Source organism: Cuculus canorus, chromosome 1 (assembly GCF_017976375.1).
Source record: "Cuculus canorus isolate bCucCan1 chromosome 1, bCucCan1.pri, whole genome shotgun sequence".
Classification (NCBI taxonomy): domain Eukaryota; kingdom Metazoa; phylum Chordata; class Aves; order Cuculiformes; family Cuculidae; genus Cuculus; species Cuculus canorus.
Genome location: NC_071401.1, coordinates 16,272,442 through 16,287,217, shown reverse-complemented (window position 1 = coordinate 16,287,217; position 14,776 = coordinate 16,272,442). Strand labels below are relative to the sequence as shown.

General features: G+C 44.2%; 1 protein-coding gene across 1 annotated transcript in view; it reads left to right on the top strand.

Moving 5' to 3' along the window:
• MAP6 (microtubule associated protein 6) overlaps positions 1-14,348 on the top strand; it is a 37,850-nt gene extending 23,502 nt beyond the window's left edge. Inside the window, exons 2-3 of the mRNA XM_009566420.2 lie at positions 9,345-9,558; positions 11,416-14,348. Of these exons, the coding sequence (XP_009564715.2) occupies positions 9,345-9,558; positions 11,416-11,616 (415 nt within the window). The 3' untranslated portion in view covers positions 11,617-14,348. The remainder of the gene's footprint in view (positions 1-9,344; positions 9,559-11,415) is intronic.
• Positions 14,349-14,776: the final 428 nt, after the last annotated feature.

Genomic DNA, 14,776 nt, shown 5'->3' with positions numbered 1-14,776 from the left:
ACCAGCTAGCAATGCTGCGCTTGATGCATCCCAGGACACGGTTGGCCACCATGAATGTTCATGGGGATCCTGATCCATGACCTCCCTTTTCCTAGCATTTGCCTTGTTTACATCTTGGACATGTAAACCTTTTGAAACTGGGTTACTGGGTCTCCCATTAAAACCCACAACAGAATTGCTTTCGTATATTAACTGAAGCTTAGACAGTGACTAACTAGTCTCTTCGTTTTTCCTGTGTGCGATTAAGTCTTAGGACACCTGGTGCCCTATCAGCATATGAAGGACATTGAGATACAGTCTTACAGTAGCTACTACAGTGAGGAGCAAACAATGTCCCAAGTCATCAATGCAGTGGCAAAACAATAGCTGCTATTTAAGTTTCACCATGTTCTTCCTTTATGTGCTTTACTGCTGAATCTATTTCTACTCCTATCTCATGATGAACAATTATACTGTCATGAAGACTAGAAATTAAATCAAAGAGCAACACTGATTTTGAGCTGCATTAGAAACACAGAGAGCAGTAATGATTCCCTGAAGGGAGCAGAAAAATACAGCTAGCTGAATTAACATTGCTGCAACAGAAGAGCTTCTATTTCATGTCATATAACCATTTCCTGACCTTCCTTTGGACAAACACATCGTTCTGCATCTATGATTTGGATAATTGAACAAATTCAGACAAAATCTTACCTGTCATCCCCAGCACTACCCATCTCTGTCTTTCGCCTCAAGGGCAAACCCTGCTGTTCCTATGCAACCAAACTGCAGTATCGCTAAAGCATCCCCAGGCTGGAGAGCGGCCAGCATCTAGGCAACAGGAGCTGCTGATGAGCTCAAGCAGCTTCACACCAGAGCTTTCAGAAAAGTCAGGACAGGGAGGGTTCCCCAACAGTCCACACGCAGCACTACAAGGGTAAATGTTGTTCAGGAAACCCCACAGCAATGTGAACTGAAGTAGTTTCAACCAGAGCTGTTCTCAGCAGTGCTGGTCAGTGAGGTCCACCATCCTCATCCCCTTGGGCAGATGCTCTTTAGATCTGTAAGATCTGGCCCATCACTGCTGAAAGATGATGTCTTTGTATTCCTTCCCCATCCTGCTGTTGGATGTCTGGGGAGGTCTGATGAGTTTGTGAAATACAATTGCTTCATTTGACCTAAAAAGCTTTGTTTTCCATAACCTTCGTTAGCGCATTTTGCTGCACCAGATTCCCCTCTTAAAAATCACATTATAGATTCACATAGGGCCCTTGCAGTGTGGTCCACCAAGCTGTAATTCAGGAAGTCATTTATGCTGATATTTACATGTAAAGAACAGCTAAAAGCTACTGGACATGTGCTAAAGTGTTTTGTTGAACTATAATGGTACATTTTTAATTTATCTTGTTTGTGTCTTCAGACACTTGAAACAAGGTTCTGAAAGTACCAAGAAGGCTCATGAGGCTGCCCAAGCGCAGCTTCAGTGAGCAGAGTCAGGGACACTTCAGCTGGAGACAGACCCAGTATGCAGTGTCGCCGCAGGCAGCTGCCGATTTCTCTGCATCCCATTGGATTTTTGAATGAGTTCATTGCACTCAGCATGAATTGCACTAAAAAATCGTTGTACTTGAAGAAGAGCAGAATTTACATTGCTGTGTTTTCTTAGCAAGTTCTTCCACTTTTCCTAATGTGAAGGTTTCTTGTTAAGGCTTTTTTTCCCTAGGACCTTACCATGTGTTAATTCACGTGTCCATACCTTGATGGTAGCTGTGAGGTTGTGCAGATTATCTTGTGAGAGAGGCAGACACGTGATGCATGCTCTTTGGCCCGGCGAACTCTCACAGGAGCACTTTGGTTCTCCTCATGCTGTTTAGGTTTCTGTAGCCCATCCAGATCTGTGGCAACACTTTTCCCAATCCTAGTTTTGCTACAGCACCCTGTCAGTAAAGATGCTTTTGTGTCAAAGCATCCATGCCGTGAGCTGTTTGGTTTGTTTAATCATGTGGCAAATTTTACAGTCATTTGCCCATTTGGAGGAAAAGGCAAATGAGACACTGCTCTTGCTCTAACCAACTGCAGTATAGACATATAGGCCATTAAATGGGATGTTATCAGAGCTTCGACCTGGCCCTGACCCAGTTTTCAGGGCTGAACATGACATTTACAGATGGGTTGCAAGCAAACTCGGGAATGTCAGGCTGCGATCACTCTGGGAGCTCTCTTAGCAGGCCATGTTGACTGGCTTCATTGGTGACACCAACACTGAATTCACCAATTTTACAGGCTTGAGCATGTATGAAGGCAGCACAGCAGCTTCTTTATGGAATGGGCAACGTGTGTCCCTTTCTCAGCTGGACCCATGACCTTATAACATCAAGGGAAAATCTAGAGAGATATAAAATGGCAAATCTCCATGGGGTTCCAATTCACACCAGGAGGGTTCCTGAGGTCTTGCTGCTGTTGAGTTTAACCTCTTCAGTTTTCCAGATGGGCCTTTCCTTGGTTTCTGGCATTTCTGGCATTTCTGCAGTGGACTCTGCCAGTGTTCCCCAGTATCCATGTTTTTCCCTTTCGTGGCTATTTAGCCACCAGGAGGTAAGGTGCTTTTTCCACTCTGCTTTCCCCTTTGCTGGTTAAGCGCAGAGTGGAAGGGTGGAGATAAGCTGAAGGTAGCAGTGGAAGGAAGAAGGTGATCAAGGGGGTGCTGGTGTTTGCTCTGAGGTTCACAAAGTGGACTTTGTGTGTCAAAGGTGCCCAAGTGTGCCACTTAGTCTGAGTGTGGGGATTTATTTCACCCTTTCCTGTCATACATGGACCTCTCAACACTGTTCAATATCCCAGTAGCTGCCTGTTCCTTATGAATGGTTCTCAACTCTCCTATTTCTCTGTGCTGAGACATAAGCAGTGGCAGGGCTGTTACTCTTGGGGTTGCTATCCCTCAACTACTTTGCTCTCTGAGTTTCTTAACTCTTTGCAGTGTTCACCACCACCTTCAGTCACGTACTTGTGATGTTCTGGACATGACAGCATGTGCAATAATTTTGCCTTCTTGGAAGACCATACTCCATGGCTCTCAGGCGATGAAATATCTGTGATTTGTCAGCTGCTGACCTAAGGAACTTTTATAAAGGGATCACAGCATGGTTCTGCTCTGCCAAAAGACTTGGCTTCGTCCTTTTCGGTGCATTAATCATATTGTGCTCATAGCCAGCTTCAGCCAGTGCTTAAGTCACCCTATTGCAAGCTCAGCACTTTCCTCCTCTTCTGTGCCAGTGCTCTACTTGATAGATCCTAACCATGGCTGTCCACAGAAACTGGTCCTTCACCAGCCTGGTCACACTTACTCCATTGTGCATTGTCCAGGTTTCAAATTCATACATTAATATATCACATTGTTTTAGTCTTTGTACACAATTGGATATTGACTCCTCCAAACTGACTTTCTCTGTGTGCGTGTACATGTGTGTGTGTGCACGTATGTCTCAGAGATTAATTATTAATGTTTGGGAAAAAAATGATCTTGGGCACCAAGAGCTTCATTATACCATTCATAGTCTCAGTGTGGCTTTACAGTAAATTATTGTGTACAAGATAATAGCACAGGCATTAGAGGATGAAGCTGTCATTAAGCATCCACATAGGAGCTGGAGGAAGGGCGCTTGGTGCAGCCAACAATGAAAGGATGGTTCTTGCACTTGTGGTGGCAGATTTTATATGTTGACAAGACCAGGATTTGGTTGGAATTGACCTTATAACCAAAGAGGGCTGGGTTGGAGGATGAGATGAAAAAGTTGAAGTCGGTGTCTTGGTGTGCAGGGGACACAGTGTGGTACAGTAACATGCCAGGCTGTCAGATGCAGCAAGGAATCATCCAGGTCCAGGATTTTTCAGTTATTTCTCTGAGAAGCAAGAGCACTTTGTGACATTTACTATTGCACGAGGGACCTCAGCATGGGGCGGTGTTCCTTTATTGCTGAAAATGTGTTAGGAGTCATGTTTTGGCTCTTGCGGTAACCATTAATCAGGCTTATCTTTAAAATTAATTGTGTTTGCAGGAGGATACACAGTTTGTTTATATTGAGTCCAAATGGAATTTTTCTGTTCACATTAGAAAAGAAAACAGATTTAGGATCAAAACATGTGCAAGCTCCTCATATAAGCAATCTTTTGTGAGCAGAATTTGCTTGCAGTCCAGCTAGTCTTATATCTCCTGACTAATCACAACCAGTACCAGACAACTGGAGGGAGGTTGGAGGAGATTCCTACAATGTGGACTAGCTCCTGCTTTGGCCCATAGTTTGCAGAAAGCAGCTAAATGCTGGTCTTAATGATTATCTCAAGGATGTGTTGCTGAAATTTCCTTTGATAACTCTGAATATTCTCAATACCCATCTAAACAGACGCGACTTAAAATTAAGTCTCATTATATATTGGACTTCAGTGATCTCTGTTCACATGGAGTTCCAGAGTTTGACCAGCCATTATCACTGATCTTGACTTTCCCACAGTTTCATTTCACTGAACATCTCTTTTCCTGCATTAAGAGAGAAAAAGAAAGCTAGAGAACATTTGTAATTTTTTGAAATATTCCTTGTGAAGCGGTTTGATGTTTTGCTTCATAAGGGAATTCATAGTCCTTTTGTGTTTTCCTGGGTAGAATAAGGAAAAAAACGGGATGGAAAAGAGTTAAAGAAACTGAAAATGAAAGTTAACTTTTAGAATTAATGAAACATTTCAGGCCAAACATTCCATAATTTTTTTTTTCTCAATATTTTTCAGTTTTGATAGAACCATATTTTTCCATATTAAGTTAGAAATATTCGTTCTGTGAAAGACTCCCGTGAAGTTCCTGGTCTCTCTTTTCTGTCCCATTTATTCTTTCATATGTGCACATCACTATGAGGGAATCAGGCTGTCTCGGTGCCAGTAAAAATGTCGCTAGAATACATTTGACATCCTGTGGTGATTCTGAGGTTCTGATGTAACCTCTGCTTAAAGTCCTTCAGAGTAGGTGGAAGCTTTGAAGTGGTTAAACCTGGCCCCATCTCCATCTCCTCCCCCCTCTTGGCTTTGCTGTGGCATCATAGGTGGAGACAATCAATACCTACACAAGTGTAGGTGACTATCTTCAGTGGTGACTGCATGCCATAGCTTGGGGCTCACATAATCCCGTATCCCCTCGCTGGTGTGGAGGAGGATGTTCAAGTCACCTTTACATGCAACCACCTTTAGCAATTCTCAGCCAAGGGGAAAAATGCAATTAAAATAGGTTAACTAAGGTGAATGAAGCCCCATGCATGAGCGGTGGTGGTGGACACTGATATATGTGGAGGGCAACTCTTGTCTTTAATGGATATAGATCAGGCCACCACATCCCCAGACTACTGTCGTATTGTAAGATCTACTGCCTATTAATTTGCAATATGTCTAACCCATCCTATGCACCCTTGTAGATGGCTGAACTCCTTTTTATATTCACTGGGAATTTTTCCTGTTGAACTTGCCTTGCAAAAGGTCATCTGATACCTCATATACTCCTTTTTCTTAAGTTTTCATGTTGATTTCCATTACAGGTCAGCACTGGCTTCCCAACTGATTCTAATTATGCTTTATAAGGCTACGACCAGAGCTAGGCAGAAAATTAGGAGATGTAATTTGCTGCTATTTCAGTTCAGCCCCTCCGTTTTATGCCAAGATAGCAATTCTTAAAATCTTCTTCAACAAGATTAAGAGCAATGAAAATCCCTCACAGAGAGAATTACAGAGCTGGACTAAGCTGTGCTTATGGGGTGTGTCCATAACGGTGCTTGTCCATGCTCCTGACTCTTCCACGCAGTGTGAGCAAAGGCTTTTGCACAGATTTTAGGTGAGTTTTGAGGCTGCGCTCACTTAAGTGGGGGTCCAGCATACTTCTGAAATACTCTCAGAGCTAATTTTGTGCGGAGCGGTCTGTGGTGGTCCAGATGCCACTATGACTGGGAAACAGGAAAAAATAACAGAGGGCTCATTTCAGATTGCTGCCAGAATTTGTAACGTTGGGGTATCCTTCCCACAAATTGGCCTTGGGATGTTAAATAGTAATAAAGGAGGTCTCAGAACTGCAGGGGCTTTCCTCAAGCCGGTTAGTTTTAGTGTTATTGGAGCAACTGGTGTGATACCTTAGAGTGCAGATATTTTTACTGGCCTCAGAATACAAAATGAAAAAACCTCTTATAGCTGTTGCTTATCTTTTCACTTCTTTGCTGTATATAAGGTGTATATAAATTTATAAAGCAGCATATCTGAGTGTCATTAATATTATGGAGCATCAGGCCAGTTCCAGATAGCACAGTATCTCTGCCCTAAGAGGGTGTAGCCATGCCATGGAATGCTGGACTATGTGAGCTCGTGGTAACATAGGACTGTATCAGACATTTGAAGGAAAGTCACTACTAGACCTAGAAGAGGGAATTAGGTCACCTTCCTGAAACGTGTCTCGTTGTCGTCCCCCGTCCCTCCTCCCTTCCCCCCCATTCCTGCAATCAATAGAGACACGGACCCCCAGCAGGGCACCCGCATCCTCATTTGTACTTTGCATTAGTAAATTCAGTGTGCCTGGCACTCAAATGTGATGAGCAATGCTGCGAAGTTGCTAGCACACCCCTGCCAATGCTTTTGGTAGCTAGTGCTTTTCCAAGGAAATTTTAGGCTGGGTTCTGGAATTGGCATATTCCAAGGGCAGTTCTCAATGGGCTGTTTTCTCTCACTCATCTGTGGTGGAGATGGAGAGATTTATGGATTTGTACTTTTGGGCTAAATAACCGTGTTAAGTTTCTGGGCACTGATGCAACCAGCACAGAATAGCCTGTGTCTTATTCTAGTAACACTTTTTTTACAGTTTATGTGTTGCCTGATGTATCAAAAATAGGCACTGAGATCAGCTTGCTGTACCAGGCATAGCTGTAGTAAACTGAGTTTCTCTCCTCCTTCCACTGCCTCTGCGAGCTCTGGATAGTAGATATGCAGAAGTGGGCACACTGGGCATTTGAGTGTGGTCACAGCAGGGAGTAGGTGGTCCATCCCAGATGTGGTGAGACTCCACACAAACATGACCCATGCTGTCTCTCATGCTTGAAGGGACTGGCTGTAGTGTAATAGCTGGTAATGTGAAATCATGCACATTTATCTGAAAAGGAATAGAATTATAGAATTATAGAATGGTTTGGATTGGAAGGGACTTTTAAAGGTCATCTAGCCCAACCTCCCTGTAACAAGCAGGGATATCTTCAACTAGATCAGGATGCTCAGGGCCTCAGCCAACCAGATCTTGAATGTTTCCAGGGATGGGTCATCTACCATCTCTCTGGGCAATTTGTTTTTTCTAGGTGTGCACTGAGTTCTGGTATTTACATGCCTCGTATTTACAACTTCTTTGTCAACACTGTCAAATATTTCAAGATCAGTAGCCTTCTAACGTCCACTTCCAGAGAAGATAGTGACTGAGCTGTTTCAGAGCTGATGGACATAATACATCAGCATGCATCCACCTAAGAGCAGCTATTGGTCTACCCTTTGCCTGCAAAGCCAGGCACACCTTGGGAGATGCAGGTTAGTCAAGGGTCTCATCGCTGAGTACAGCGGAGCTGCTGTTACATCTGCATTAAGATCAGGAAAGCAAGGATGGAAAAGAGCAGAAGAATTCTTGCTCATTTTTAGCAGTCAGATGCAACTGGTTGTTGCATTAACAGCCCAACTCTATTGCATGATCTCTTGCTTTATCATTTCAGCAACTAGCGAACCCACGGATAGCCCGAGGCTTTTCTCCCCCTTCTCCCTGCCTCGCGTGTCTGTTTTGTCTACAGAGATCACAGAGTTTTCAGGGAGTAGCCCATCTTTCTGCAAGTTTGCATAATGCAGTCCATAACGAGGTTGCCAGGCACTGTGGTAATGAATACAATCGTGCTGCTTCGAAGCTCACCTCCATATAAACCAGCATTTTATGAGCAGCAGAGTGAATAAACCCTGGTTTGTGTTCCAACTTTGAAGAGTAGACCCTAGGTGCATGGTACCACAGCCTCCATCCTTCATCTCTGGTTCTGTAGAAGCAAGCTGTGGTTAGGTTTGCAGATTGACCTTGTCATTTACCTGGGCTGGTTGCCCAGCTGGCCTTAAAATGAATGAGAAAATGAATTTTACTTGGCTTTCAAGTTCAGAAGTTGCTTAGAAGGAATCTGACTGACAGATAGACAAGGGCAGAGAGAATTAGTGCAGGATTTTAATTCTTTTGGAAGGCAATTGAAAATATATAGTCTACTTTGGAACAAATGTGGATCCTAGGAAGGGGCCTCTTCTCTTCTGAGGAGCTTGGGTTGAAATGAGTATGTCAGTAATGTATTCAGGTCTTTAATACAGTTCTTTAAAGATGTTTCCTCTTGCTTTCTCTCAACTCTTCATGCAGGAGGGATATTTTAAGAATGGACTGCAGAGAACTATCTGTGGATGACATTCACTGAATAGGAATGAAGGGGACACAAATAAGCCCATTCATGTATTGCTCGTTCAGTTCAACAGTTTCATGAAGAAAAGCATCCTTCAAACAAGCAATGTCTGGGCCTTGGCAATATCCTACAAACCCAGGAAGGGCTGAAGAATAAAAGAGGGGGATGAAAATTAAAAAATACGGGGAAAATAAGAGGAATATCTAGATAGGAACAACACTAAGAAAGTATGGAGAGTTGAAGATGGGATTTATCTCGTAGGTTAAGATACCTACATATAGGGGTGTATGTGTGTCTTCATGTGTAGATGTTTGTATTCCCATCAGTGGAGATGTAACCAGTTAACAGAGCCCAAAGAGGCATTCAGCTCATCCTAAAGCAGTCACCCATCTTTGGTATAGGGAAGGGCTTTCCAAGCTCCACTCACTGTGTTGGTTAGTCCACATTGACTACAAGGACACAGCAACCCTGCAGATGTGGTGAGACATTAACACAGGTGTCTTAGAAGGAGAAACACACCCAGGAAACTGTTAGAACCAGCAGTTATCTTGGAAGATAAAGTCTTTTTATGTCTTTGCAGTGGGATGATGTGAATGGGAAGGGTAGTACTGGGTAGGGAGGGAGGTGCACTGATCCTGCACATAAAGGAATCATTTATTACTGGTCCCTGTCTGATTTTAATAGAACAAATTTCATTTGAACTTCTAATGTGTCGATGAGATGAGGTAAAAAATGAGCTGTTGGGAGGCAGGTTTTTTGTAAACTTGACTGTATGGAGGCAAAAGCTTTTCAGGTAGACCTTATTGACCAATGGGTGATTTCATTCCCATATTACCATTGCTTTCCTGTTGTTTTAATTCCTGAACCCCTTTCTTTTTTGATCTTCAGAAACGAGTTCAGACCCTGGATAGATGTCAAGCCTGTGAAAGCTATAAAAGCGAAATCCCAGTACAAGCCGCCAGAGGAGAAAATGACCCATGAAACCAGTTACAGCGCTCAGTTCAAGGGGGAAACCAGTAAGCCTACTCCAGCTGATAACAAATTCCTGGAGCGCAGAAGGATACGCACTCTCTACAGCGAACCCTACAAAGAACCTCCAAAGGTGAGAAATGCATCGGAAGGGACCCAGGGCCATCACTGCTTATGATGGGACATGTCTTAACACAATAAGGCTGGGCTGAAAACTGCCTTCTGTCAGTCCTCTTGTGTGGTATCTTCATTTCTGACCAGCAGATGCATCTGGAGATCCACCTTGGGAGGTGGTGGTGGATGAAAAACTGATTATGAGTCAGCAATGTGCTCTTGCAGCCCAGAAAACCAGTTGTGTTCTGTGCTGCATCAAAAGCAGTGTGGCCAGCAGATCAAGGGAGATGATTCTGTCACTCTACTCCCTTCTGACGAGACCCTATTTGGAGTACTGTGGTCAGCTCTGGGGTCCCCAGCATAAGACATAGACCTCTTGGAATCGGTCCAGAGGTGGGCCACAAAGATGATCAGTGGGCTTGAGCACCTCTCCTATGAGGACAGGCTGAGAGAGTTGGGATTGTTTAGCCTGGAGAAGAGAAGGCTCCAGGGAGACTTTTTTGCAGCCTTACAGTACTTAAAGGGGTCCTACAGGAAAGACTGGGAGGGACTTCTTATCAGCAAGTATTGTGGTAGGACAAGAGGTAATGGTTTTAAGCTGCAAGAGTGCAGATTTCAGTTAGATATAAAAAAGAAATTCTTTGCTGTGAGAGTGATGGGACATGGGCACAGTTTGCCCTGAGAAGTTGTGGATGCCCCCATCCCTGGAAGTGCTCAAAGGCAGGTCGAATCAGGCTTTGTGCAACCTGGTCTCCTGGAAGGCGTTCTTGCCCATGGCAGGGAGGTTCAAACTAGATGATCTTTAATGTTCCTTCCAAGCCAAACCACTATGATTCTATGGGCTCTGGTACAGGTTGATGCACTTTGGAGAGAGTGGTGCCCTACATCACACTGTAAAGAAGTGAGGGTAGGACCCAAATGAAAAGGTTTTTGCATTGTCATTTCTCAGGTGATTATCTAGACAGCTTTCTCTTTCTCCCTCCAAAACTATAGGCACCCAACATTACGCTTCATCCCAGGAATAATGTAGTAAAAGCCAGACCTTCATGTGCAATTAATGCAGGGCACTCCACAGATTTTGACAGCAAGCACTTATAGCTTTGATCACATGGAGGACTTGTCAGAAGGCCCTGGACTGAAATGTCTTCCAGCCTTCTTTTCTAGAAGCAGTGGAGGATATGCATAAAATCAAGTCAGTCTGTGCAGTTTTAAACCTAGGACCATTAGGCCTTCCCAGAGTTGTGTTTGTGAAGGTCTCAGGGGGATGGCAGAGTCAGCACGGGGGAGCTGAAGGCTTCTGTTCTCCCTTAATTTTGAAGCTGTCCATCCTGTTTTGGAGGCTGAAAAAAACAGGTGAATGCACGACAATGTTGTGGACTTAGCTCAAGTGCCAATTGGTGTCCTGCATTCCGGCAATCCGCAAGTAATTTTCCTCCATTGTGGCAATCTATTAGGGTATAAACTGACTGAGGAGTCATATCGTGCAAGATAGGTGGGGATTTGTAGAAGCCTTTTTGTCCTGACCATCATTTCTCTGCTCTGAATCCAGAGAAAGACAATCCTCTGTGGGCTTGCAAAGCCCCTCCTGAAGTCAGAGAAAACAACTGATAATATTGCCTCTCCTGTGTCCTGATCTGGATACAATGGGTTTTGCTGGCTTCAGGGGAGCTGTGACTTCAGGGCATCAACACCATGAAAGGAGCTGGCCATTTGCAACTCAGCATGCACCCAGCTGCTCCTTTGTGGCAGGGCATCACTGAGCAGATGAGTAACATTCGTGCTATTTCTGATCTAAATCCTGTTTTCCACCTGTCCTTGTGTCTCTGTCTTTCTCTCCATCCCTCTGTTGTCGTTTTGCCTGTCACCCTCCATGCAGGTGGAAAAGCCTAGCGTAAAGCCTTCCAAACCAAAAAAGACCACAACAAGCCATAAACCCCTGAAAAAGGCCAAAGACAAGCAGATTGCATCTGGCCGGGCTGCCAAGAAAAAGAGCGCTGAGACCTCCAATACAGCAAAGCCAGAGGACAAGGAGAAAAGTAAAGAGATGAACAATAAACTGGCTGAGGCAAAAGAGTAAATGTCACTGCACTTTCCTTTCTTTCTTCTTTCTTTTTCTTTCTTTCCTTCCCCCCCCCCTTTTTTTTCTTTGATTAAATAAAGGCCACAAAATTAATTAGAGGCTTCTAATCTGCTTTTTGTTCTGGTTGTACTAGAAGCTTTTCTGTTTTATTTCCAAGGAGGATTAGAGAATCCTTGTTTCTGAGGTCAGGTTGTTCTGCTTTGCCTGCACAACGTGGCTCTGCACAGAGTGAGGGACGTGGGAATGCACAAGCCGGATCGTAGGAGGCAAAAGTGATGGATCAACTGTGATTGCGTCCAACAGCACATCCCTTTCCTTGGGCCTGGTCCTTCAGTGCTTTGACAGTGTGGAAGTGCCTCTTGAGCCATGGGGGGGCTGTACCGCCATCCCATGAGGCCCTCTTGGGGTTGGCTGTTGTTTGGTTATCTCCCACTGGTGTCAACAGGTGAAAGGTTTAGAAGGCAGAGAGGATAAAAGATTCATTCACAGTGCTATGGATCTGCTGTAAATCTGCTAGAATCAGTGGTATGACTAAGAGCAGTTTCCTCTCATGACACTGGTGGAACTCCAGGAAGCAACAGGAAAGGAGATCCCATGCAAATCAAGGGCCAAATCCTCCCCCAGGGTAGCTAGGGGTTAAGTCTAGCTGGATTAGGGCTGCTTCACCCATCAACACCACTTGAAGGCCTTGATTTAAAAAAGAAAGGAGTGAGGGAAGGCACAGAGAGCAGTGAAGACTTCCCAAGCATGTGGCATGTCAGACTAGGTTATCAGCAGGCTGTTCTTCCCTATTGTTTCCCCTAGTTATCTTTTTAGTTATTCCTGTTTTGGTTTGAATCTTGGTCTGCTTTCTTCACTTCTGGGCTGCCAGTAAGTAGACAGAGCTAGATTTCAGAAGAGGTTTAGTTCGCAGATGTGGCCTTCCAAGGAGTAGTATGAAATGAATCACCAAGGTTGGCTAGAGCTATCAATCCCCATTGTTTTGACTCTGACAGCTGTTGGAGTTCATGTTGGCTCATGAGCATCGTAAGAGGGCCATAAACCACTTACTGGGATCCCCAGACTCTTTTCGGGCAGGATCTCAGAGTTTAAATCCTATTTATTGTGCTCTTACTCTAGGAAATTCCCAAGCCCAGCAAGACCAGTTTGGAAGCTGTAAACGCAGTGGAACCATTTGTTAGTGAGTATGAACTGGCCCAACAGACTGGCATTGCATATCCCAAAATTTGGATCATTGTGTCAATGGGAGCTGGGAGGGACATGGTCCCAATCCAAATTTATGTGCCTAACTCCTGGACTAGGTCCTAGATGTGTAAGGATGAATCTTGGTCCCACCAAAATGAGCTGTTAAACTCTCCTGTAACAGACTAGCTGCAAGTCAAGATGTAGGGTCCTTTTTCATATTTGCAGCTCAATATTTCTACCCTTGAAACTTCCACAGAACAGACAGTTGGGAAGAATGAAGAAGGAGGGGAAGTAGGGTAAGAAGGTGGTGTAAAAGGTAACTAACAGAACTGTGTTGCTGTAGAAGTGTTTGAATGAGAAAAATCTTTCTGCTAGGATATTTTAGGGATGTGAAGCTATCTAAAAGGAAATGGGATGGACCAGGAGGGTAAGGAGTCCCATTTTTGGGGTCTCACACCATTAGAATTGGGTCTTTTGGAAACTGGGTTAGTGGTGGGCTACAAGGCTGAGAGAACGTTTCCAAAGAGGAGGAAAGCTCTGTGATATACAGATAGTGATATTTGCTGGCCTTAGTAATGAATAAATGCCAAGTTCAGTGTATTGTGTGATGTGTCCTGTTTGCCTCGTGCTAACAGCCTAAAGCTTTGAGTATAAGTAAGTGTAGTGTTCTGAATTCAGTGGTGTATTTCCAAGCTTAGCTGTGTTAGAACTGTGTGCTATGAGCTAGTCAGGTTGTGTATGTGGAAAATATATATTCATATATAGAAATATATATATTTAATCCTCCAATGTTAAGGAGGAAACCAGGGAAATCCTCCAGGAAGTAAAACTGTGGAAATCTTTGCGAATGTAGTACATTTTTTGATGTGCATGCTCCATGGAGACTCTGATCTGTCCATAATGACCATTGCTTTTCTGAGTGCTCAGAAGTCCCTGCAGCCCTGCTTGAGTGCAAAACTGAGCTCTGTCTCCAGAGCAGCTTGGCAAAAGGTTTGTGTTGAGCTGGTGGAGAGGAGTGCCGCTCACAGCTCTTCCCACCCCGTCGCACAAGATACAACTGGCCTTAGAAGCTTGGGCTTCCAAGACTTGGTGTGATTCCTTGGCATTTAGATGCTTCATCCATCTTCACACTCGTCAGTAATGTCCTTTCCTATCACAGGATATAGTAACAGCTGTGAAGATGACATGTCACAGTAGCTAAAATATGTCAGGAAGGCATGTAGACAGTTACCAATAGCCCAACACACCAATCTCACTGTACATGAAGAAAGACCATGCCAAACGATTCTCCCAATTGTTTCTTGGCCTGAAGCTTCACATTCAAAGAGACAGCAGATTTGCCACCATTTCATCTTGAATTCAATGAGAATTTAGTCCTTGACTTCAAGAGTAACCAAATTTTGCCCAAGGATGCTCAGACCACTCAATCCAAGCATCTCCATGACTCTGGATCAACTATTCATCATGTAGGGCTTCAGGGGTGCTTCTTCTCAATGAAAGGGCATCCATTACAGTGTTCAAATGAAACATGCACAGTGAGTGGTCAGAATTTTCCAAGGGCGATTGAGCTACCTGTCTGGGTGGGATGAATGATCCTTGGAAGGTTTCAATCTTTGCAAAAAGAGCCTGGGAGAATGGTAGGGCCTCGGGACCTCCCTCTCAGACAGCTACGAAACCGAGATATAAATATGGCCTTTTCTCCACATGCACCAGGTCCTCAGCATACATCCAAGCACACAGTTTAGCATTGCATCAAATGCCAGGAACTGCATCAGAGTCAGGCCTCAGTGTGGAGTCCTGCATTGCTCTACCTTCCATAGACTTTAAGCCCATCCAACCCACTCAGGTTTATCAGAAAGGAGACAAATTCTCTGCCGTTTCTAGTTCACTTTGGACTCTGAGCTTGTCAATCCCACTGGGAAAGAGTGCTCTGCTGTTCTGTGTTTCCAGCTGCCACAATGCTGATTCTGTT